General features: G+C 39.7%; 1 protein-coding gene across 4 annotated transcripts in view; it reads left to right on the top strand.

Annotated features, from left to right (window-relative positions):
- The window catches only part of PAMR1 (peptidase domain containing associated with muscle regeneration 1), a 55506-nt gene extending 33738 nt beyond the window's left edge, over positions 1-21768 (top strand). For 2 of the 4 annotated variants that reach the window (XM_054276023.1, XM_054276022.1), the window contains 5 exons: positions 14000-14212; positions 15747-15813; positions 17884-18116; positions 19463-19758; positions 20721-21768. In XM_054276023.1, coding sequence (XP_054131998.1) covers positions 14000-14212; positions 15747-15813; positions 17884-18116; positions 19463-19758; positions 20721-21257 — 1346 coding nt within the window. In that variant the 3' untranslated portion in view covers positions 21258-21768. Of the gene's footprint in view, positions 1-11182; positions 11384-13999; positions 14213-15746; positions 15814-17883; positions 18117-19462; positions 19759-20720 lie in introns of all 4 variants that reach the window. The other 2 variants (XM_054276021.1, XM_054276020.1) reach the window with 2 other exon arrangements.
- Positions 21769-22951: the final 1183 nt, after the last annotated feature.

The raw sequence follows: 22951 nt of genomic DNA, 5'->3' as shown, positions 1-22951 counted from the left end.
TCTCTGAAAAGAATCTGCCACTAAAGAAAAAGAATAAACATAATCCACTGACATGCCACCCAAATAAACCATAAACAACACCAAAGACATAAAGGAGATCCCCAACCTCAACAACCACCCACTCCCTACAATAGAAGCCAACACCAAACCTACCTCTCCAGAATACAGTGATGGGTTGTACGCAACTGCTAACCCTCCCAAAACAAAGCACAGCCCTAAGAAAAGTACAAAATAAGTCATAATTGTTCCTGCTTGGCCTCTCTCCAGTGTCTATGGCCTGAAAACACGTCGCCGTAAGCTTCATTTGCAGGAACCCTCCCAAAATACAACTTTGCTTTTTCTTTCTTCCCTCTCCTGCCCTTCTGTTCAGTCCTCTCTGAAGACTGCTGATACACTGTTTGTACTTCTGGGGTGCAAGCATACAGACTGCAGCTCCTGCAGTGCTTTGGGGTAACCTTAAAACTATGGTGAAAGTTTGCTGAAATAATCAGCATTCTTCAATGCTTACAGTTTTGTTCTTTCCCTTCCCCCTCCCTCCAAATTCATTAAGAGGCTTTGTTCTTCCTTGAGGATTATACACTCAAACACCTCTGAGGCAACTGCCTTACACACTTCCCTTCATGGGAATCATTGCATTGTCTTCCATGCTGTTTGCTGGTGATGCAAAACACTGCTAAGGCAGAATGGCCCCAGGAGGCAGGAATGATGACAAAATTGACCAGGCAGAATCCCACTTGTGCTTTCTTACGACTCCCACTTTCCACTTGGGTTCCTTCAAGAGCTCAGAAACTGCATTTCACAGCCAATCAAATTGTCTTGCTACTTCCTTAGTACTCTTCTGCTTTTCAGTTCCCTTCATTTCCTTTCCCTATACTCTCATCTCAGCGCTTGGTAATTGCCATCTCTTTTTCTAAAATGGGCAATGCCAGATCTTACTTCCTGTATGAAATTCAGCTCAGATCCCTGCAAAAGGCTGAATGAAATATTCTGTCAGCTATGCCAAGGTGAATCTATATCATTATATATTGTTCTCTTGTTTCAGTTAATGCACCTTCAGAAATATTTTTTCACAGCAATATGCATTTGTTTAGAGTGCCTTTTCCATCCAGTATTGCTTGGGCTTGTCCCTGTTTATTTGGAAAGATGACATTTCCACAATGAAACACCTCAGGATTATTTACTCTCTCATTTGTAATTGGATGTAATAATGAGCACACCTGCTTCTTGCCCTATAATCTTCCCCCTGAGCAGACAGTGCTCTCCGCTGCAGGATGATATTGTGATTTTTGCCAAGGGACACATTAGAGAACTTATGATAAATATTAGTTCTTGCTACTGATAGAGAAAATGAATGTTGAGGATTGTTAGGATTTCATTCACTCCAGTATCCCATGCACAAACAGGTCCAGTTGTGTAATTAAATAGGCCATCCAAGTACCGGAAAGGTTGTATCCAGAGACACAGCCTTCTAAGGGCTAAGAACAATGCTGATAAAGATCAAGTGGCTAATTGTAAGCAACAGCCTCCAAATTGCCTCCGGATGAATAAATCACAGTGAGTGATCCAAGCATATTTTCTCATGGATACGGTCTCATTCACAGAGGCAGGGAGTTAGAAAACATCAGGGGCAACTTCCAATTGGCTGGAAGGGAATGAAAAGATTTGGTTTTCAGTAGGGATTACGTCATAATTTTGTGTAATTATTCCTAACTGGTGGAACTACTGCAAAAGCAAAGAGGCCCAGAGAACAGGACTGGAAACCTACTCTCTGGTTCTTGGAGCTGGTTGATCAGCCACTCTTGTTATGATTTCCTTTGACATTTCCAAGATTAATGTGAGGACTGACAAAATGCAACAATGAGAGGTGATTTGAACTTCCAGGACTCTTTCATGGGGAATAAATTAAGGCCAAAGACCTTTGTAATGAATAGCTTGTCCCAGCACTTCTGCATGAGCTGTGGCAGGAGCTGGGCATGGAACTGGGAGGATGTGTCCTGGGACATCACAGGAGGCATGAAGAAGGTTAGAGTGTTTCCTCTCTTTTGAAACACAAGTGACTGAGGGCAGAGATAGTTTATCAAAAATCATCCCTTGCCAAAAACCTAAATGGAGGCTACTGTAATGCATGCTCACACTTTTGGGGAATGACTGTTACTCCTTCAGGACTTGCACTTGATACTAAAGGCCAAGTTCCTGAGGGATACTGGCTCTTTTAGCTATTGCAATCACCATGACATGAGCACTTCTGTGGAGCCTAGACTTGAATAAGTGCTTGTGGTAACACAGAGGCTTGAGGTACCTCTGAGACCCCTGCCTAGAGCCTCACCCACTCCTTGCTGAGTCTGTGGTGACAGGCATGACAAAGTAGAGCAGAGCTCCTTCGATACGTGGCTGTAGCTGTTTCAGAAAACACTGCCATCCCTGTGAACACCTTTTGATCACATTAGTGCCCTTTCCTGTACAGGATCTACTGTGGTGTTTCCAATCATTTGCTCTCTGCTATGAGAGTCTTGCTTAAAAAAAATTAGTTTTCAATCCAAACCTTAGCACTCTTGGCTTTCCTTGTTCACCCCCATCTAATTTCTGGTTCTAAAAGTTGCAGCCACATTCTTTTTTCATCTAAAGTGCAGAGCCTGTCAGCTCCAAAAAGTAAAAGTTTTGAGTGGAGTCAGAGAAGACAAGCGAGCATTCTAGTCATCACCAGCCCCCTCAGACACAGCCCGTGTAAACACACACCACCCCCAGAAAGCATTTTCTTCAGAGTCCTGACCAAGACCACCTGTCCTCCAAAGCTGTTCAGCTCCCAGCAGTCTGTTCCTGCTGTGGGGAAGAATGAAGATCACGTTGCAAAGTTAATGCCATCAAGCCTCTCTGGGTCCCATTCACACCCAGCTCTTGCCAGAATCTGGAGCAGAACAGCTGGGCTCCTTCGTGTGGATTCTTAGTCATCAGTGCTCTCCAGTGCAGGAGAGGTGGGATGTTCAGGGAGGTGGTGAAAGAATGTTAGCTTCTTTATGCTGGATCCTGCAGTGTTTTCTCCATTTATTCAGGAGATGTTGAGCTGAGAGTTGCTCTTGAGAACAGCATCAGAAGATGCCAGGCTCTTTCCTGAGTAGAAGTACCATCATTGTGAGTTGAGCTCCTTGTAGAAACAAAGCCTGTGCTGAAACAATTGTAGGCTCAGAGTGTCAGCAGTGTCACAGGACATTCCCACCAGAGTTTACACATTTTGCTCTATGAGGCACTACAGGATCTCACAAACCCTATGATGCTATGAGCAGATTTATGATATGCCCATGATCCCAGCATGCAGAGAACCTTGAAGGCAGACAGGAGCCAGACAAGAACACTGGGACTCCCAAAGAATCAGTCTGGAGGCAGGGTTCCTATGTAATACTGTGTATGACCTAATACAAGAAGGTCTCTAATGAGCAGAGAAGAATGCACAGCCACACTGCCTCAGGATGGCAGGATACCCTGACATCTCCCAATGCAGATTATTTTATCCAATCCACTGCCAAACTCATATGCTGGTATGAAAGCCCTGTGCACTACTTATGAGAAGCAGTAGAAAAGCAGGTCTGAGCACTCTGAGCCATGGCCTCCAGGAATCCCTCACCTCATTCCCTCTTGGAGGATACAGCCATTCTAAAAATATTTTGACAGCCAATATCCTTATGCTTTTGGCTAAAGTTAGTCTCTGTGGGCTTCTGTGTTAGGCATTAACCATCTCTGGCTGCTATGCCAAGCTGCCAAAGGAGGATGTCTCTGGAGAACCATCTGAGTCCTCCCCCATGGCAGTTCTTCTCTGCTGGCAAACCTTGTGAGAACCTGGGGTGTCCTCACCTTGTGGATGCATGCTGGGGAGAGAAGGGATAAGCATAGGAAAAAATGGTATTGGAGATTTGGACTGACATCAGAGACATGGACCTGACAGAGCTCATGGGCCAGCATTAGGAAATAAGCTCTGTTTTGAGTGAAGACTACAGATGTTGTCTGAATTCAGAAGAGCTCTTTACACATGGGGCTTTGCAAAGGGATTCACAATACCCAGCACTAGCTGCTGAGGTGCTCATGGCTGGGTCCCTCCTTAACTCACATGCTTTGTGTTCAGAAACTCTGAACTATCTGCTCCCATATGGCTCCACCTCCTTTGGACAAAACCCTGCTGCTGATAACAGTTTGTTGATTAATGAATGGTATAATAATTACTGCTGACTTCTGCACAAAGTCAGGTCAGTTTAAGTGTAAATGTAGCAAGAATGTCAGGAGATAACAGAACTGTTCCTAGCTCTGTCAGTCACTCTCTGCTTGCCTTCAGGTTAATCACTTGAAAACTCCATGCTGGAGTAAAATTCCAATAGTAAAATTCCAATATGCTAATGTTATAAAATTTTTGGAAAAACAGATATTACTGTTAACGTAATGATACTCAGGTAATCAGACTTGCCCTCTAAACAAAACTTAAACCAAGGAAAAGAATTTGATCAAATCAGACTTACACTCAAAATGGCAAACAGAATGGGATTTGCCACTATTGACTTTAGCAGGCTTGGCTGTAGGCAGCCTTTGCAAATACCAGTGAGCTGTATGAAGTGTATGTAGGTGGAGTTGGCTGCGAGTTTTCTGTTAGAATGGTTTCATAACAGTAAATTTCAAAGAAATTTGTATAATCCGTTGTATTTTTCCTTTAGTTTTTGTTTTGTTAATCACGGAGAGGAAAAAAAAAAGTGACTTCCACATACTCTGCATATTGTGCTCCCTCCAGCAACAGGATCCTGGAGCCACGTTTTTCAGGCTTCTAGGTCCTCTAGCTCCAGAGCACTTGTTGGGCACTGCTGTGAAACCATGAAAAATCCAAAGCTCAGATCCAAATCCTGATGCTCAGGATCCCTGTGCAGGCGTTTTTCTGGCTCAGGGGCTGCTGTGACTTTTAGCAGCATGCAGGGTAATGACAGCACTCACTGGGGAACAGAATGTAATTTAGGCTTCCTCCAGACAAAATGTCCTCTTTTTGAGGATAGTTATTTAATTTTTTTCAGTTTCAGTCTATCAGGCTTTCTCTGACAGTCATTAGAATGGTTTAGGTGGCATGGTGGCCCCAGGGGTTCCAGCCTAAGTCCACAACTGTTTTTCTGCAGAAAGATGCTAGGATTCCTAACAGCAGAAGCTGCTCTTATTCCCCTGCTGGTTACTATGTGCAGTTTCTGTGACCATTTTCAGTGTTTGGCCTCCTGAGCACACCAGCACAGCTTATGCAAAAGCAACATTACAAGCACCTAGAAGAGCTCTGTGGCCCCTAACACAAGAAGGATATGGACATGTTAGAACAAGTCCAGAGGAGAGCCAGGAAGAGGATCAGGCTGGAGCACCTCTCCTATGAGAACAGGCTGAGAGAGCTGGAGTTGTTCAGCCTGGAGAAGAGAAGGCTCTGGAAAGATCTTATAGCAGCTTTCCAGTACCTGAAGGGGGCTACAAGAGATCTGGAGAGAGACTTTCCACAAGGGCAGATAGTGGTAGGACAAGGGAAAATAGCTTTAAGCAGAAGGAAGGTAGATTTAGGTTAGATATCAAGAAGGAATTCTTTACTGTGAGGGTGGTGAGGCACTGGCACAGATTGGCCAGAGAAGCTGTGGATGCCCCATCCTTGGAAGTGTTCAAGGCCAGGCTGTATGGGGCTTTGACCAACCTGCTTTAATGACAGGTACCTTGCTCATGGCAGGGAGGTTGGAACTAGATGATCTTTAGGATCACTTCCAACCCAAACCATGCAATAATTCTATAAAAAATGTTCAGAGCTATACTACATAGGCAAAATGTGCTATATACATTAGCACAGCTCAGCCTGAAAGCCAAACTCTGACTTGGGAATATGCAAGTAGCAATATTAAAATATTTTGTAAGCAAATTAAGAGCAAAATTCCATACAAGCTCTTGCACCGAATTTCAGGGAGGGACAAAAAGGGAAATATAAACCTTTTATTAGTACGAGCAATGAGAAATGAGATTTATTTCAGGCATGCAATATATTATTGAAAGATTGTGCAGAATATAGAGATAATAAATTATATGTATGAAGGGGTATATATTATTTAACAAAGTGAGTGAGAGGAAGGCAGCAGAAAAAAATAGTGTTCATTTAGTGAAGAGACTGGGACAAAAGCAAATGACAATTCCATCAGGCAGGATTTGAAGGATATTGGAGAGAGAAAAGTGTGGCTCAAGAGATCATCTAATTTATCCCACTGGTGATAAAATGAGCCTGAAGACTATTTCTAAATGGCAGATAATTCTGATCTAAGGAATGTCTCTTACATATAATTTAAAAGGGAAAGGAATTTGTACTGTTATTATTAATAATAGAATATTTTACTTAAAAATTCAGGAACTTACTGTTCCTCTAGTCAAGTTTTTCTCAGATTGAGGAAAGTTATCCATGAAATGTGAAGCTATTTTAATGTTTTGTATGGGCCAGAAATTGTTTTCTTTTTCCCAAGAGACCAAAGTAAGAGGCAAGAAATATAATAAGTTTTATCAGGAATGTGTGAGTTTGTGATATAAACACTTGAGGCAGCTCTGTTTTTTATTATCTAACAGCTGCTCTGTCACAACTGAGCATTTCTGCCAGAGGAGCCTGTAACAACCCTCTCATATACCTTCCTACTTTGCTCTCTTATGAACTGTACAGAGATTGGTACAAGCCAAAATTCACCTCAAACCCCAAAGTGGCAAGGTTACCTATATGGCTGTATAGATTAATTGTGGAGCTTCCCAGAAACAACACTGTGTAGCAAAATAAGGAAAAAATTAAAACAAACAAAAATCTCTCTGCTCATGATGTGTTTGCTGGTGTTGCTCTGTTCCTTACATTTCTGTTCCATTTTTTTCTGTTTTCAAATGACAAGAATCATAAAGTTTCTACTTACATCCTACTATGCCTTTCCAACATTTGTCAAGGAGACTTTTAATTTTTTTTTTTGAGTAAAAATTATCCTGTTTCTAATTTTATCCTGCTTGAATATACTTCTTTGTCCTCCTTTAAACATTTTAATGTATCCTTTCTCTTTTTTACATTTTCAATCATGATAGTTTTTAACTTTTGCATGAGCAGGCTGGTCATTCTTAGCTCTTAATCACTTTCAGAATTATTTCCCCCCAACATTAGTTTTACCTTTCTAGATAAAAATTCACCTGGATCTTTGTAGATCTGATGACATCCTGGCAGGAAGAATGGGATCAGCCTGACCCTCATGGAGTCTCTGGGGTGCTCAGATGTTTTTTGACAGAACTGAAATGAATGTCTTTCATATTTGGCTGTCCATTACCACCTCTTAGTAGAATTCTGTAGGCATCTAATCCATTTTCGCGGTTCCTGGTGGGTTTGGTCCAAGAGGAAGGCGCAGAGGTTGAACCCTTGACATATGTCCAATTTGTCCCAAGGGCAGGAAGCCAGAGTCAGAGGGCAGTAGGAATGTTTGGGTTTTTTTCACATGGAGCAGAGCAGTCTAACTAGTGGCCTAGGAATGGTTCAGGCTCATGGAGTGCTCCTGGCCATCCCACCATGTCCTTCCCAAGGAAGTGCTGTCCAAGCAGCTCATAGCCCTGTCTGTGCTGCAGCAGTCAGGCTAGACCAGGCACAGGTACAGCTGGGATGGGGGTGGCTGGAGGTGAGTGAGAGCTGTGAGGGGGACCCAGCCCTCTCTGCTGGATCATGCACAGAAGGGGGAGTGATATTCAAAATTCTCAGTCCATCCTGCCTAAGCAAGGGAATCTGAAATCATATCAAATACCTTAGAAAGCTTAGAACCTGAAGAGAAGTGGGTCAGATCATGTGGTTGGATTTTATGACTAATGTGTATCCAGCGGGCAGAGCTAGGTATGAATGACATTTACAAAATGTTCTTTTACTTTCTTCTTGACTTCTGAGAAATGTCTGTTGGAGAGTTGGATTTAGTTGTACACCAGGAGAGAATATAGAAAGACTTCAATAAAATATCTCAAACAAAGAAGGTTGTCTGAAAATTCAATGAAATACACTGCCCATTCTGAAAGATGTAAGAACCAGTCAAATTCACTCTTGATGGGAAGCTATCCACAAAAAAATAAGATAGACTTGAATGAAACACATTGGGGCTAGGACTCCCTTCATAATAACTCTACAAAACTCCATTGCCTGAAGTGTTCACAAGTAAAGGGAAAAGGTGGAAAAGAGCTCCCTGAAACACATTAGGTGAAAGGAACAAAAGGCAAGTCAAACTGAAGAAGAAAAAACCTATAGAGTTCAAACCAAAGCAGTAAATGCAGGCACTAGAGTAACTGTATGAGACTTTCAGAGTAGATAGTATCACTTGAAACACAGAGCTCAGCTGTAGGACTGAGATGCAGGGAACATCTCAAGATTCAAAACCACATTTAATTTGTAGAGAGAAAGAATGAGATTAAAAATTATCCATAGGAAAAAATTAATGGAGTGGCTCTGTCTCCAGTGCCAAATTCATCCCTGTGTTACAAGAGAACAGACAACCAGTACTAGAGGCATGGGTAACAAAATGAACACATCTATTAATAATGCTGAGGTGTTTGCCACCAGAGAAACCCTACAGTGGCTCTGTGACACAAGTGGGTATGAGCTAATGCTTGTGACATCCCTGTGATGAAAGGGGTGCTCTCATTTGTCACATACAGCAGATGAAGCAATCTACCTACGACCACATTTCTTTAGCTATGATTAGATCTCATGACCTTCTGCCTCCATGTCCTCTGCTCTAGTCCATAGTTCAGTATTAAATGAATGTGTGTATGAAATACTGAATTTACATCATAAATAAAACAGAATTGTTCCAGCTGGCTCCCAGGAGTGCAGAGAATCTAAAGAAAGTCTGGCAACAAACAAATCAAAAGGATGAGAAACTAAATCTCTTCAGCACTTAGGGAGTGAACAAGGACAGATACTAGTAGTTAGAAAGCAAGTGTAGCTTGGTGACATTTTTTTCCAGGATGGACTGAGAACACAAAAGCACCAAAATATTTATTCTGCAGAGCTGAACTGGACCATAAGCAAAACAGAAAACCTGTATTTATGACAAAAAGTAGAAGTCTGAGAGGTGCACAGATGGTTAGTCTAGTTTTCTCATTTGACAAGCTGAATGTGACTTTACATTGAAAGAAAGAAATGTAAAGGTAGGGAAATGGATGGCTGCTCAGAGAAAGATATGGAGGGAGTGACTGGGAATACAGAGATCATGAGTGGGAAGATGAGTATTCTGGGAACTTAAAACACCTAGAAATTCTATGTTCCTATTGTTTATGTTTCATTTATCTACATGCTTATGTGTACACATATCCACCTATATATGTATATATATGTGTCCATATTTCACATAACATCAAGGGCTAGGAATTAATTTTTAAAATTTTTTCTCATTATTCTTTTGCTAGTGATGACATTAATGAAGAATACTTGTAGCCAAGAGGAAATGCTGACCTCCCCTAACTGGACATGATTTGATTAGGAGCATAATAGTCCAGGCCTCACTCTAATGCTTAATTGTTAGATAGTTTTTCTTGCCAAGATCTTTACTCATTAGTGCACAAATGATTCTTCCAGCTCATTGTTTGATGTTTTCTTTATGTGAATCATTGGATGGTCCACAGTCCATATACATGGATTCATTTATGTGGGCTCTGTATAAGGATTACAGAGCAAAGGACTTAGAAGTTTTCCTCTGAAAGTTTTAAGGATAAAAATTTGGCTGCAGGTTAGCAAGCAACTGGCTATGAGGCAAAACAGAAAAGTCAAATTCTAAAAGCATAAAGTAGGGATGATCTCTTTAGAACTCATCTATCTATTGTCAGCAGAGTACCACAGGTGGTAGGTAAAAAACCAATATGCATATCTATGTCTTGCACTGAATCCTCTCCCATGCAGTTTTTCACAACGAATGGTCCAGGCAAAGCCAAAGTGATGGGTAACTGTGTAGATAATAAACCATGTGTTTCCTACATTACCTACAGAAATATACATGTAATTTCTACATACAGGAAACTGGCCTTAAAAAGTGACTTGGAGAAGGGTAATAAGGCATGACATTCTCTGCCTCTCATAAAGAAGAAAGTACAGCATCAAATAAAATTATCAGGTGGCAGGCTAGAAACAAAACTAAAGAAGGCAGTGCACTTTTTGCACTTTGTAGAACTCATTGCCACAGAATATTGTGGACACCGAGTATGTGGTTGAGTGTAGAAAATACTAAGACAAATAAATGTTAAAAAAATATCAGCAGAGTATGTTATACCAAAAATGCCATTGTATTTTTTTGAACTCTTTTGTGTTTTGAATAATATATTATTATCTCAAAACTTTTGTGTTTTGAATAATATATACCCCTTCATACATTGAACTCTCTGTAGTTCAGGGAGTCCTTGAGCTTCAGACTTTTGAATGCTTGACAGATTATGCCAGCAAAATATTCTAGATGCTTGTTCTGATTTTATAGTCCTTCCTTCAAATCCATTGTTTACCACAATTGGACAGGTTTATGTGCTGGGTGGACCTTAGCATGGTTGGCTTGATGCTGTCAGAGAAATCTTCCTTTTGATGCTTAATTTAATATTTACTACTTGCAGTAATTATATAGAACATCATCTGTATTTTCCCAATATCCTGTGGAAAGGGTAAAAATCCCAGTTTAGTAAATATCAAGGTTCCTTTTAAATATAATTTTGTTAATGTTTGATTAACACAAATAATGATGTTTTATAATTTCTGAAATGTTATATGAAAATCTATATAAAATGTAAAGAGGTATTTGAAAGAAATTCAGTATAAGGCTTTTAAGGATCTAGATTTTTTTTCTTGAACATGCATGCTAGCTCATTCAAAACCCTTGTTAAGATGGAAAGTATTTCAAGTACTAATATTCCAAGCAAATGAGCCCTAATAATTCAAACATTTATGCACATTTATGATCATGTGACACTTCAGAGTAATCTTATTGAACCTTATGATGTAGACAGGTTTTGAAAAGTGGGATGTAAGTTTGTGTAGAGCTGATGTCTAAACAACTTTCTAAAGATCAGCATATGCTGGTCTTTTAATTTTGACTCCTGTGTCCATTGTAATTGGTTTTTCTATCTTCTAAGTAAAGAATCATCCTAACACAGTCCTGTTTTTGTAATAAAGTGGATTTTTTTGAAATATCTGAACTGTCAGTGGTGATGTGTAGGACTCCAGGTGCTCCTGCTCATGGTATTGTGGAAGGAGATGACTTTAAATACGGGGCCCGGGTTTACTTCAAGTGCAACGCAGGTTACAGCTTAAAAGGCAGCCGTGTTGCCTACTGTCAGCTTGATGGGATTTGGTCAACACATCATCCTCAATGTGGTAAGGTCACTTTAAGTTTTAATTATTTTCAAATCTTTTGGCCAATGTATTCCCATGAAACTAGACTATCAATTTCTTGCTTGAAATTTGGTAGGTCTGTGACATAACATGTCCTTTTGTCTTCCTGTCTTTAAGAAGCAGTAGGAATTCTTATTTTACTCTGCTGGAACCCCAGCCTGAAAGACTTTTTTATATAAAGGTCTGACTGAAACGTCTCTTTACTGAAAACTAATAACCTCAAATTCTTCTTACACATAGAAAATGTCTAGGACCAAAGCCAAGTGAGGGACATAGAGCAACAATGAATAGTTACTTCCATTACTCTGTGTGTCTGACGGGCACTTTCTCTGCAGAAGCCTGGTGCACTCTGTGCAGGTGAATAGGAGCTTACTGTGTGAACACTAGACTCCTATTTCAATTCCTATCCTACATAGAAGTTGATGTAAAAGAAACTTCCATTGATTCTGACTGTGCAGGATGGCATGCCTACCATTCACATTGGTTCAGTTGTAAAATTCCTTCTTGACATCCAAAGAGACTTTAAATTTCCTTTAGTTGATTTGCATTTGATAATTTCATTTCTGTATTCCAGAATAATTTGTTTCAATTGATAAAGTGTTTTCTAAGTGTGTTATGTCAAACAATGTGCATTTTGGGGGGAGTGCTGTAAAACAAATAAGTTCATTTGAAAGAGGAAGCAATAGGTATTCTTCTATCTAGAGAGGTCTCCAATTGCAGTAAATGTTATGTCAAGGTCATGCCAAGTCCCTGCTGCGTGATGGCCCTGGCTAAAGATCTATAGAAAGAGCTGTCTCTAGACTTGGCAGTCACTGAACTGCTAGGTCTCTCCTTCCCAGATATTTTCTCTTTGTTTTTAATAAATCAAGAAGGTCATAACCCTGAGCCTAAGGAAGGAGAAAATTACTGTCAAAGTACTGAAATAGGAGAAGGCCTTAAGTGACTTACATGGTCAAGCTTTTGGTACATTTGGAAACAGGCACTGTGGTGATCAGATGATGCCTCCAGGCCAGCCATCAGTGCAGAAAGCAACTTGCAAATAAAGCATTATTCTGTGGGGGATTCTCTGTAGTCTTTAGCTGCTATCAAGTTATCAGTCACTTATGGTTCACAACTGAGAGAGCCTGTAGAGGTACACAGGAGGAAAATGGAGCCAAATAAAACGGAGACAGGGCTCTGCTTTTCCTTTTCTCCTGATGGAGAGGAGGTTCAGAAATCCTTGTTTACTAAATATAACTTGTGGAAAAGTATTTAAATACATATATAGCCTTCAGCATATGCTAAAATCCTATGCTTGCAAAGAAAACACTGAAATATAGACTTGGCTTGAATGCTATACTCACTGTTAAAAGCACATGCTGTTCATTGGAGTGGCATTGTTATGGCTGGCTGTGTGTTCACACGCTTTGCTGAGCTGGGCTTTATCTGGTGGCACAAGGTATGACTTTGTGACAGGACAGGGCCATACCTTTGCACTGTAGCTGTGCTGATTTCACAGCAATTTAAATAAATGTCTGAGTGCTTTGTTGGTGCTTTTGTGAGCTGAGGCTCAGCAGGCAGCCAACTCTGAAGCACTGATATGAAGAGGTAATTTTGGGACAATTGATATGTCCCAGTCCTCTGGGCGCTCAGTGAGCAGCACCAACACCAGCTGTCTGAACTAGATGTGCACTGGTTATCATGCACTGAGGCACCAGGCAGAGAAATTAAATAGGATTGCATGTTAGTGTTGTCCTGACAAGAAAACTGAGGTGAAATCCAAAGGGAAAAAAATGTACCATGTCAGCTGCTAAATAGAAAGAGCAGAGGAGTTAAAAATAAAGGAAAAATCATCTTCTAGCATCACATAGTGAATACTGTCCTCCAGATTTAGGCCAAAAATCTAAGTTTATTGAGGAAAAAACCAGAAAAACCAAAAACACAACAAGAATTTAAAATAAGTGGAAAATACTGGGAAGGAGGAACTAAAAGAGATTTTATAGGCAGAATATAGTATGAGTAAGCGTTTCATATTAAATTTTTATTGTCAGTAAATACATACATATGTTCTCTTTCAATTCATGTATTTCCCTGGATTATTGAGATATCTCTCTCAGTGCTAAGAAAACAAAATGCAACCAAACATAAAAGCAAAATTAAGTAGTCTATTTTTATATCCAAGTGCAGTGAAGTATTGAAAATACAGAAAATGGAAAAGAATGCCAAAGGCCTGCAAATAATTTAAGTGCAGCCTTTTATGCTGTTGAAGAAGCCTTGTTAATATTAATGGGACATTAACATCATAGAAAGTCAAGGTTCTTTTTCAGGATTTTCAGCTACTTCTAAAGGTTTTAACAATTTGAGAATTTTTACCAATTTGAGACTTATGCTTTCAGTGAGACTGAAGTGTGTATTATAAACAGACATCCCTATATTATAATTTATTTTTTAATATTTGACATTTTCAAAAACAGCAATCCCAGATGGGTCTTGAAAAGGCATCTTTAATAAAGTGTAGATTGTTTAGTAACATCTGAATGAAATGCCAAGCAATTTGATGGGTGAAAATAATGAAGTGAACCTGATAAAATGGTTACTATCTTTTTTCCCTATCATTAGTTCTAGAAGAAAAAAACTGCTCAGATCCTGGTGGTCCACTCAATGGCTACAGAAGAGTAGTAGAAGACACTGGGCTCTTGAATGGACGCTATGCAAAAATTGGCACAGTCATTGCTTTCTTTTGTAACAACTCATATGTTCTTAGTGGCAATGAACAAAGGACCTGCCAAGAGGATGGAGAATGGTCAGGGAAGCAACCAATCTGCATAAAAGGTAGTTTATAAACTATTTTACCACAACTCACACAGGCTGCTATGGTTTTACTGGATTGTGTTTTATATCATTTGCACTGAACAAATGATCATATTTGCTGAGAGTAAGCTGTCTGGCTGATACCTGATACCAAGTTTTGTAGTTTGCCAGCTCTGCTGGCTGCTATACTCAGACAGAGAAGTTGCCAATGATTCCAGAAGATTCCATCTTTAAACAGGGAAAGGAATGTTCTCTAAGACCCTTATTATCCTCATTCTAGGACTGAACCTGCGTAAGATCAAGATCAAAGAAGGTCAGGAGGGAATTGAAATAGAATGAAATAATTGTCTCATGAGACTGTTAACAATCAGTTGCTGTCACAGGGAATAACTGTCCTTTCACAATCCTTTTAAAACAATGGGACCAGTCATAAATGCAAAAGGCAGAGCCTGTATAATATGATTAAATTATATGTATTCACCAAAACACTGCATCAAACCTTTAAATCCTATGCTCTTCACCTGGAGCTATTCTACTAAGTGTGTATGAAACCCTGAGTGAGTGAGTGAGTGAGTGAGTGAGTGAGTGAGTGAGTGAATGAATTTGGGCTGGGGAACTGCTAAATTCATTTTATAAACACAATTTCTTGACATATGGATTCTTTAAAAACTGAAATTATGATTATATAAGGAAATATGTCTGTCTCCTGGGCAATTTGCTTTATTCTGTTGTTTTAGATGAAAATAATCTCCCCCTGAAGCATGCAGTCATCTGTGGAAAGCATCTTTATTGATGTTTACTGTGATACTGACATAATGGTTAACACATATCAATCACAAAGAACTAGATATTGTTAAATTACACAGAGAACAAGGCATACAGATAAAATCCATCCTGCAAGATTCCTTTTCTTCCATTCAGGGGAGCAGGAAGGAGACCCTGGCAGAGTTAATTGAACTTGAATATTTTATCCTAATCTTAAAGTAAGTAAACTGAATATGCCAAACTAGAAATCTTAGATCTCCTGTCTGTTATTTTACACATATTTAGGTAATTCTGAAGTATTTCTTTGAACCAGAGCCTCCAATTCCTTCCATAAGTGCACAAACAGACTCCTAGAAGTGCATAATATCTTGCAGCCTTTCTCTGTATGCCAATTAGCTGCGTGGGGCTACACAGATAGAAATGAAGCATTTTTACGTATAATTCCATTACTGGAAAAGTTTGCTCTGATACAAAACCATCCTCCATAGTGGCGCAAGTGTGGCATTCAGACACACTGAATGATGGAAAAAACTTCCTCCATACCTGAAAGTGCCAATGCAGACTAGTTCAGAAGCTTCCACTGTTGTAAATGGGATAGATCTTGTGAACTGTGAAGAAGTATTTTTCCAAGGCTTTAGGTTTTAGGATTGTTAATGCTCGTAACTTAACAGCCTCTTTTCTTAATCCAGTCTACTATAGTTAGAGAGAGGAAAGTTTGGAAATGTGTGTGAACCGTAGCACTTGAGCTGTGAATGTGAAAAAGTACTGTGCAACATTATATCTTTTCTAGCCTGCAGAGAGCCAAAGATCTCTGACCTGGTGAGACAGAAAGTGCTTCCAATGCAGGTTCAGTCAAGGTGAGAATGCAATATGTCAACTACAGTTTAAAGAAAAAAATGTGATTGCTTTTCCCCTCCTCTCCTTTTCACTCCATGTGTTTAGCCTGCCTGAGCAGTGACTCCTGCAAATCCACTGATAATTGAGCAATGAGAGCTGCTGGGAGGGGAGGTCTGATTAAGCACAGGCTGCCAGTTGCAACCTGGAGGCAGCCAGGAAGAAATGCACAGATAGAGACAGACAAACTACAGCAGGATGCTGGAATTCTGCTGGCAAGCCTGAGAACAGTCTAAGAACAGTTCCTTGGGGCTAATGATGAAAAATATGAACATGTGCCATCTTAGTGCACAGGGAGAGCACAGGGAGGGAAGAGGGTATGGCAATGCAACCTGCTCCCAGTAAGTTTCACCATCCAAAGCAATACAGCACATTTTATATAGGCTGGGTTTGAGGGAGAGGGTGAAGTAGAGTAGGAGGGGAGGAAGGAATGAAAGATTAGATCCTTCCTGGGCTTACCCTTCTGATGATTTCTAGAAATAAATCCCATCAGAATTAGATATGTTGCAATGTTCAGGTTCATTTTCGTCCAAGTAGTAATTTCTCATTTCAGGGTTATTTTTGAAGTACATGACTAATTTAGTTTTCAATTCAGTGCAAGAACTGTCCTCATCTTTGGTCTTAAGAACAGTCATATGAGGTCAGAATGAAGGACCAGCTCAAGCTTTACCCTGTCTCTGGCAACAGCCAGAATGGCTAGAGAAGATCTGAGGAACAAGGCAAGCATGTACTTCCCAGTCACTCTGCCATTCTCCAGGTCTGTGATATATGATTGTAGAGATGGCCCTGAGAAGCTGACATGAGGTTTTAGTAGCCATTAGGGGATTTTTCTTTCTTAAATTTCTCTATTAACTTTTGGATACAGGACTTTGATGTTTCAGATATGAACACCAGCTGTGTCCTCCCATCCATAGGATGCCATGAGATGATGGCATCTCATGTTTGTGGACTGTTTTTAATTCCTTGAAGTAGAATCTCCATTTAATAGGTTAACGGTGAGGTAAAGTCTAGATTATGCAATATTGCAAGTCATCTGTGAGTTTGGAATGGTACCCTGGCAGACTAAATAGGACCACAGCAGCTCTCATCCTTCTTCCAAAATACAAGAGACTTGCAATTGCTCTTGTTCTTTGTAACTTTACTTTCCTGTTATGTATTGCCTCACAGATTGGATATGATGGAGGTGTCTGTGTCTCTCTGTGATAAAAAATGAAGTAATTATGAGGAAAAAAAAAGTCTTTTCTGGATGTAGGCAGTACCAGAAATCTCAAGGGAAACTAATTTCCTGCTGAATCTTTCAGGCATAAAAAGGGGATTTTTTGTAGACATGAGCTTTTAAGCATTAAAGCAAGGGACATATTCTAAATGATAAAAATTTAAGTATAACTGTAGTCAAGCTTATGGTCCATATCTATGCTGGTGCACATATTTATTTCTTAATTATGTGCCCTGTTTCAGCTAATCAGTACAATTTCTAAGTGGAAGCTTAGCAATTATGAAATTATGAAATCTCTGTGGTGAGGCAATTATCTCTGTTAATTGCCAAATCAAGCAACTTTAGCAACATCATTTAATCTGAATCAATTCCTAATACTGTCTATTAAAATATTCACTAGAGAAAAAATGTGTCTATCTCCCCTCTACTGAGAATTAATAATGACAATACCAAATTCAGGTATAATTTCTTAATTTAAAAAATGGTGTCTCAGTCCTTTTATGAATGGAAAAAACTTCCACATTCAGAGGAGAGGCAATTGATTTCAATTTGGAAACTGTAAAATGAAAAAACAGACACAAATAGGATATGTATGAGCATATGTGTAATTATATATATGTGCAGATATATGTAAATAAAATAGTGGGATGTAAATGGGAGTATTGCTAAACTATGCTGGAATTATGTTTTTTCCTTATTCTTTCATGAGCAAACTTTATGTGATTTTAAATGATACTTAACACAACTGGTGATAAAGTTATGGTAATGATTGCTTTTATAATATTATAATTATGGTGTTCTTTGTGCCTTGAAACAGAGAAACACCTTTGCATCAACTTTACTCTTCTGCATTCAGCAAGCAAAAGCTTCAAATCTATCCAACCAAGAAGCCAGCACTGCCATTTGGAGAACTGCCCCCAGGGTACCAGCACCTGCACACTCAGCTCCAGTATGAGTGCGTTTCTCCCTTCTACCGCCGCCTGGGCAGCAGCAGGAGGACTTGCCTCAAGACAGGAAAATGGAGTGGGAGAGCCCCTGTGTGTATTCCAAGTGAGTCTCCAAGGGAAAAAAAATGTGCATATCTCTTGGGTGAATGAGGGAACAGGATGTGCATTCATGTTAGATATTTAGGGAGTCACAGCAGTGTAGGCTGCTTATACTTCCAGCTGGGAGAAAGAAGCAATAAAGCTTGAAGGATATATGTGTCTTTTTATCCACCAGTAGAACTTGATGGTAAAGTGATCAGGCTTTCAGCACTGTAATTTGCCATTAATTTCTCTACTCTTTTATTGAGCAAGAGGTATAGTGAGTCTTTCTCCTGATTTGAAATAGCTTTCTACTACTACTTCATGTTTTTCTGTACGATTTCCTACAAATGGGATTTTTCTTTCATTTGTATACTTTGGCACACAGCTGACAAAACCATCAAAGTTTAAGCAATAGAAGGGAGAATCTGCAATTTTAAAAAGGCTCTTCCTTTAATAAACCCTGCTAAGGAAGAGTTCAAATTGCAAACTGTAAATCTAGATAAAATCTAATCTAGAGGTAGTGCACAAAGTAAGTTAGGGTAAGAATGTCACAAGATTTGGTAAACTCCACTACTGACATCAAGCAAACTGTGAAAAGTAGATCTTAACAACAAAAAAATTTTTATTGTTCTTGGTTGTGGTTTTACTTTGAGATCATATCATGTATTTTGAAAAGTATCGCATTCACTATGGACATGCACACACTACATATCACAAAGAAAAAATGCAACAATGCAATGTAACTCTTTCAACTGAAATTAAACCTTTTATGATATAGGGGATTTTACCCCAGTTCCAAGCATGGATAAGGTATTCCTAGAACAAGGCAGAGCTTTTTCTTTTCCCCAGAATGACTGTTGATTTAGATGCATTTGCTTCAACATTCTTGTCGCAAGGCAAGCCTGTTCTTATCGGTATGAATTGACCTGTGCAAAGAGTTGTGCCAAGAGAGGCCTCAAAAATACACTGTGACTGCCTAGGGTGAATTTTAGTGCACTGATGGCTTTATGGCATTTTATGATAAACAAGAATCAAGGGTGTTCTTTTCATTTCTTTCTGCAGTCATCTCATTATAGTGCAAGTCGATAAGGTTGTTGTGAAAATTCACCTGCTCAAGTGCTAAATCCACATTCCTACTTTGCCCAGGAATTCACATAATAATGGAAAAGTTGAATATTGTTTTAAAAAGCTATATCAAATACTGCTATAATTTTGCAGGTTAGAGACAGAGGCTAATTAGACAACTGTCCTTCATATTCATCATTGCAGTTTAGTTTCTTTTGGCACATTCTACAAAGGAATTAAGAGTAATGCTCGGATTCTTTTGGGGAGGAAGTGTTACCTACTTTTTGCTTCATGTTTCCTCAGTCTGTGGAAAAGCAGAAAACATCACCCTTAAGAAGGCAATGACCCCTATGAGGTGGCCATGGCAAGCAGCCATCTATCGCACAGCCAGCGGGGTGAAGGAGAACAGTCTTCGGAAAGGGGCCTGGATCCTGATCTGCAGCGGGGCCCTGGTGAACGAGCGCACTGTGGTGGTGGCAGCCCACTGCGTCACTGACCTGGGCAAGACCATTGTGCTCAAGACAGCAGAGCTCAAGGTGGTTCTGGGCAAGTTCTACAGAGATGATGACAGGGATGAAAAGACCATCCAGAACCTGAGGGTGAGTAAGCCCGACAGGAGTGAAAAATCATGGGCACAGGTAGATGCTGATCACATCTGTCTTGTATAGGGACAAAACGTTGACCCTTTGGGCAATGCACTCTCTTACATGTTGTTCTTTGAAATGCATGTGTAGAGACTCAAGTGAAATGGCATAAGAAGGGCCTATGCTGTAGCTCATTGAATTCCTCAAAGCCATCCAACTCATACATTCACCCCTAATTAAGAAAATAGCTCAGGTTCTGTGGGCCATAATGTCTTGAGTGATATTGCCAGTAAAAAAGTAGAAGAGATGCCAGCTACTGTCAAAATTGATTAGCATAATTTATGAGGGAAACACTTGTGCTCTAAATCCTGGTTTGATGCCATGAGCACATTTCACTTCTCAGCCCCAAGGCCGTAGAGCTCTAAACTGAAAAGAAGTTTGTGTCTGACTCCAGCTCCAAAAATAGCACCTTGGGCTCACCAGAGCGATTTGATTTTTTTCAAGCAGAACTAGAAAAGCTGAAATCAAAAGGAGAAATACAGCAAATTTGGGTATGTGTGTCTCTTTTTGGGGGGAAATTTGGGGTGTTTGTCTGAGTTAATTAATGGAATTTATCCAAAATATCATAATTAACTTGATGCTTTCCCTCCTGACCCCTTTTTAGTTTCTTTCTCTAATCCCATGTTTTTCATTGTGTTCCTGTAAGAAAATATATTACTTTTTTTTGTACAGTATTTTCTTATAGGAATCCTATCTGTTCTTATAGGATTTCATTAAGGACATGAGCAGTAAAGGTTTGGCCCCAATATTATGTAATGTATTGCATGTTTCTCATTTGAGTGGAAGAACACCATAGATGGGGGTAAAGGAGAAGTATGCAGGATAAACTAAAATGTATTTTGGTAGTATGGAAAGAGTGCTGCTGACCTGCCATTGCTGTTAACCCTACAATTCTTCCTACTGTGTTTCCTCTCCAGATTTCTGCCATCATAGTGCATCCCAATTATGACCCTATATTACTTGATTCTGATATAGCTGTCATAAAACTCTTGGACAAAGCCAGGATCAGCAGTCGTGTTCAACCCATTTGCTTGTCATCTTCTCATGACCTGACTGCGTCCACAGAGGATTTAAAGATAATGGTTACTGGCTGGAAGGTATTGGCTGACATTAAAGATCTCGGATACAAGAATGACACAATCCGCATGGGAGTTGTTCAGATGGTGGATTCACTGTTGTGTGAGCAACAGTATGAGGATAATGGGATACAAGTCAGCATCACTGACAGCATGTTCTGTGCCAAACAAGACCACACAGCCTTTTCTAATATTTGCCCTGCTGAAACTGGTGGGATTGCTGCCATAACTTTGCCAGGAAAAGCATCTCCTGAGCTAAGGTGGCACCTGATGGGATTAGTGAGCTGGGGTTATGATAAAACTTGCAGCCTAGAACTCTACAGTGGCTTCACTAAAGCTCTTCCCTTCAAGGACTGGATTGAGAAGAACATGAAATAAAAACCTGAGTCTGGAAATGGCATTTTATAACATAATATCTCTCTCAGTCTCTGCTACTTTAGGCTTCTCATCCTAGTGATGAGACACATCTGGGATAAGGTTAAGGCAGGCAGCCTGGTAATTTGTCCTAGGATCAGATATTTCATCAGGCTAATTTTACTTAACCCATGACAGAGGGTCTTAGTGCATGAGAAGTTTTGCCATATTTTGTCTGTCTCCCCTGGTGGGAGGACGATGCTCTGCTCCTGAGTCTGACATGCAGAAACAGGACAGTAAATTCTGTCTGAAATTAATCTGTAGTGTGGAGCTCCCTGGAGAAATTGATGGTGAGCTTCTCCCAAAGATCTGTGTGACTGAGTGGATTAAGAGTCTGGAAAGAGTAGCCTGAATTCATTACGACGGATGAGCTTGTTGTGGTATGTGCTGTCTGTATTGCCATAGTACAATGTAATCTTCTTCCCTCCCAAGTACTTTACACATTTAAATAAACCATGGTTTGTTTTTTTAACCTCCATACTCATGTCTGACATTATTTAGATCCATTTTTGCTTTATATGTGTCACACTCTTGGAACTCTCTACTGCCCTTGTCTCTTTGCATGTCACTCTGACTTGGGACTCTTCAGGAACACTAAAAGGCAGAATCAGCATAAAATTCAAGGACTATTTATAAATATAAATAACAAGATTCTTTTTTCTTAATACACCCATTCCTACTATTGTACATGAACCACTGCAATGAATTCTAAACAGATAAAAACACGAAACATATTTTAAATACGTTTTTTCCAAGTGGATTATTTCATAGAACTATGAAAACTTCAGGAAAACTTTTGGTTCCCATTAGTTCCCATACATTGGTGGTAAAACTACTCCTCTGTAGCTCTTCAGGGTAAGAATAATGTCCAGGTCTCATGCTTAGCAGGCACTTTTCTTGAGCTGAGACTGAACTGTTTAACATCAGAGTAAGATTCTCCTACTGGGCATGTTGTCCGGGGAGACACCTGAGTGTCCTCATGGTCCTTAGTCACTGCTCTTACACTAAATCATTCTGTATTCTTTATTTCATTCTTTCAGTCATGGCTAAAGACTAGGGATTAACCCTATAAAAATTGGGGAGAAGAGACAGTACTGACTGTCTTCCATCAATAATGATTTCTTGGTAAGTCATATATGACACTCTGGAGTTTTTAGGACCTTCAAATTATTACACTGCCCAAAACAGCTTACAGCAGTAGTTGGCTGTGAGGGCTGGGAATCTGATGAAAAGATTTAGTGCTCTTACCAAGAAGGACTCAGATCCTGAAGTTGTGTTCTGCCTATCGCATGGCTACAGCAACTTGAAGTTAGCAAGTCTGATTTCAGTTCTGATTCTTTGCTGCTGTAAAATCTCATTACAAGTTTCTTAGCATTCAGTAGTTTCTACCCACTTTTGAATCTGAAAACTGCTGCTAAAAGGACAATTAGTGTTGGACATCATTCCATGTAATTTATTTTTTATTTTCTTGGCAGAAATACTTATTGTGTATGCTTTTGCACTTTCCTTGTTTTCACTGGCAATAGGACCATATGATGTTGCTTAAATCAAAAAGTTTAAGCGCTGCAATTAAAGTATATTGCTTCTCTTTATCTTGTTTGTCTGTCTTCTCCTGCCAGGAGATTATGCTTGGCCAACAAAGTGCATGGCAACAACAG

This window comes from Melozone crissalis, unplaced genomic scaffold (genome assembly GCF_028551555.1).
Source record: "Melozone crissalis strain CALT ecotype California unplaced genomic scaffold, PUWL_Pcris_2 ptg000018l_1, whole genome shotgun sequence".
In the NCBI taxonomy this organism is placed as follows: Eukaryota; Metazoa; Chordata; class Aves; order Passeriformes; family Passerellidae; genus Melozone; species Melozone crissalis.
The sequence above is the reverse complement of the archived record's forward strand: the minus strand, read 5'-3'. Positions and strand labels throughout refer to the sequence as shown.